A 2,459-nucleotide genomic window follows, 5' to 3' on the forward strand; every position below is an offset into this window, starting at 1 on the left:
TTAAGGCATGTTTCTACAGACTTACGATATTTCTGCTTTCTTCTAATTACATTAGAAAACAGAGATCCTGAAAACCAACTATACGTAATTGCCTAGAGCCCAGATTTTGTAAAAGTGGCACATCTTACCCCACTCTCCACAACCTTGTTGTCTCTGCCTGATTTGCTCAGAGTCTCTGTTCTTCAAACAGCCATGTGTTTATGTTGTTTGCATGTGTTTTCTTGTATTTCAGAGCTTCAGCATGTCTGTTCCTGCCAGTGATGATGGTGGTGTGTCTCGCCATCTGATTGCATGTGCCGATATAATATGCAAATATGGTAGATGTGTGCTGGTGGACGGGAAGCCCACCTGTGAGTGTAAGCTGGGCTACATTGGAGACAACTGTAACGAAACAATCAATGACGCTCTGTCTGTGCCGCTCACCCTCGGCGTCCTGGCTTTCATCATTGGCTTTATCATCCTGCTCTTTGGGATAGCTTTTTTCCAGCAAAGGCAAAAGGCGAAGAAGAGGTGAGACTGAGATCTTTTTTTTTTTTATCATTTAAATCAGGATTACATAAAAAAATGCAGTTCATGCATACAGTGGAATGAATACACCTGTTTTTAATTTGGTCAATGTGAATAAATTAAAGAAAAAGCATAAACAATAAAAGTATCATGATGAGGAGTATATCATATAGACGGTTTGTTTCTTCATCAGATTTGGAGAAATGTAGCATTAAATGACTTGCTCGCCAGTTTATCCTCTGCAGTGAATGGGTGCCGTCAGAATGAGAGTCCAAACAGCTGATAAAAACATCACAAGGCATTCATTGATGGACTGGAGTGGTGTGGATTATCGTGAAGTAAAAAGCTGAGAGTTTGTAAGAAACAAATCCATCGTTAAAGCATTTTTTACTTCAAACCATTGCTTCTGGCTTCCTCCAGTGAAAAAAAGAAAAAGTCATTTTATCTGAATCAGGTGAGAAATATGTACAGATGAACCAAAACAGCTCTAAACAAATATGTTGGTGGATTTTGAGTACAACAGGAGATGGACTTTTCCACTGGAGGAAGCGTTATTATGGATTATAAACTCATATTTTGGCCAGAAGCGATGGTTTAAAGTTCAAATGTCTTAATGATGGATTTGTTTCGTCCAAACATGCAGCTTTTCTTTCCACAGGTTATTAACTGATGGACTGGAGTGGTGTGGATTGCTTGTGGATTATTGTGATGTTTTCATCAGCTGTTTGGACTCTCATTCTGACGGCACCCATTCACTGCAGAGCATCCATTAGTGAGCAAGTGATGGAATGCTACATTTCTCCAAATCTGATGAAGAAACAAACTCATCTACATCTCGGATGGCCTGAGGATGAGTAGATTTTCAACAAATTGTCATTTTTGGGTGAACTACTCCTTTAAAGTGTGTGTACTCGCATGCATTCAAAGTGTAAGGCAAATAATTTATTCATTTTTACTTAAAGGTTGCACCATGACAGATTTTCAGTTTTTAAATGTGCAGTCTAATTACATGAAATGTTATAACGTTTATTCCAAACCATAACTTAATGAAACTAGCATGAACACAAAAAGCTCATTTCTAAGAATTTGGCACGTTTATTAAACTCTTTTTACCGTACACACTTTTGTGTCATTGCATGTCAGACTTTTTGCGTTTTTAAGGAAACTAATAGCATGATTTCAGTGTTGCGTGATTTGCAGTGATGGAAAAAGTCTGTAAACCAGATTTATCATTTTGTCAACAGAAAAAAGGCAGCTGAAGAAGCCCTGTTAAGAAATGGAGCACATCTTTAACATGTTTTAATGCAGCGTGCCATAAAATAGGTTTGTCGCTCTACATCACAATGACTCAAATGAACTCTATTATGATCACAATATGGTAACTCACTCATTTCTCTCTCTCTTTGTTTCCCTCTTCAAACAGTACCATCAACACATGAACATAAACTTTCCACCATGACACTTAAATGTGCATGAATAGCCTAGATATATTCATCTCATGTTATACTGGTGTGCATATGTAGGTATTGAAGTAGCACTGAATGCACTCAGCATTAACTGAAAACTTTTGTATATGAAATACGTGAAGTCCGCAGCACATTTGAATGATTCTAGAGCATGACTTGGGTTGGCGTACCTGCAGGGGAGATGCATGCAAACCACGTTAAACATGCATTAACTGGTTCCTGAAACATGCCAGGTATTTCAAGTGCTGTTTTTCCGCTGTTATATTTAGTTCAGTCCTGACTGGTGAGTTTGAATAACTGAAAGCTGACTAGTTTCATGGACTGATAAGCCACAGACAAGTATCTTTTTCAAGCATTTATGGAAAACAGTCACGCCATTTTTTTATATGGGTTTTGGTTGTGTTTACTTTTACTTTTGGAGTTTCACAACAACTCTGCATTCAACCTTTTTTTATTTAGTTTAGTAGAGGCCTCATTCAACTGTCT

At 37.8% G+C, this 2,459-nt stretch overlaps 1 protein-coding gene across 4 annotated transcripts in view; it reads left to right on the forward strand.

The window, feature by feature from the left end:
- LOC107738856 (meprin A subunit beta-like) overlaps positions 1 to 2,459 on the forward strand; it is a 4,308-nt gene extending 1,849 nt beyond the window's left edge. For all 4 annotated transcript variants that reach the window (XR_001639939.1, XR_001639940.1, XR_001639938.1 and 1 more), the window contains 3 exons: positions 233 to 510; positions 1,752 to 1,830; positions 1,931 to 2,459. Coding sequence is in view for 1 of the 4 variants with exons in the window: in XM_016550740.1 (XP_016406226.1) it covers positions 233 to 510; positions 1,752 to 1,800 (327 nt within the window). In the remaining 3 variants the exon portion in view is untranslated. The remainder of the gene's footprint in view (positions 1 to 232; positions 511 to 1,751; positions 1,831 to 1,930) is intronic.

Source organism: Sinocyclocheilus rhinocerous, unplaced genomic scaffold, assembly GCF_001515625.1.
Source record: "Sinocyclocheilus rhinocerous isolate Xijiao unplaced genomic scaffold, SAMN03320098_v1.1 scaffold103, whole genome shotgun sequence".
Lineage (NCBI taxonomy): Eukaryota > Metazoa > Chordata > Actinopteri > Cypriniformes > Cyprinidae > Sinocyclocheilus > Sinocyclocheilus rhinocerous.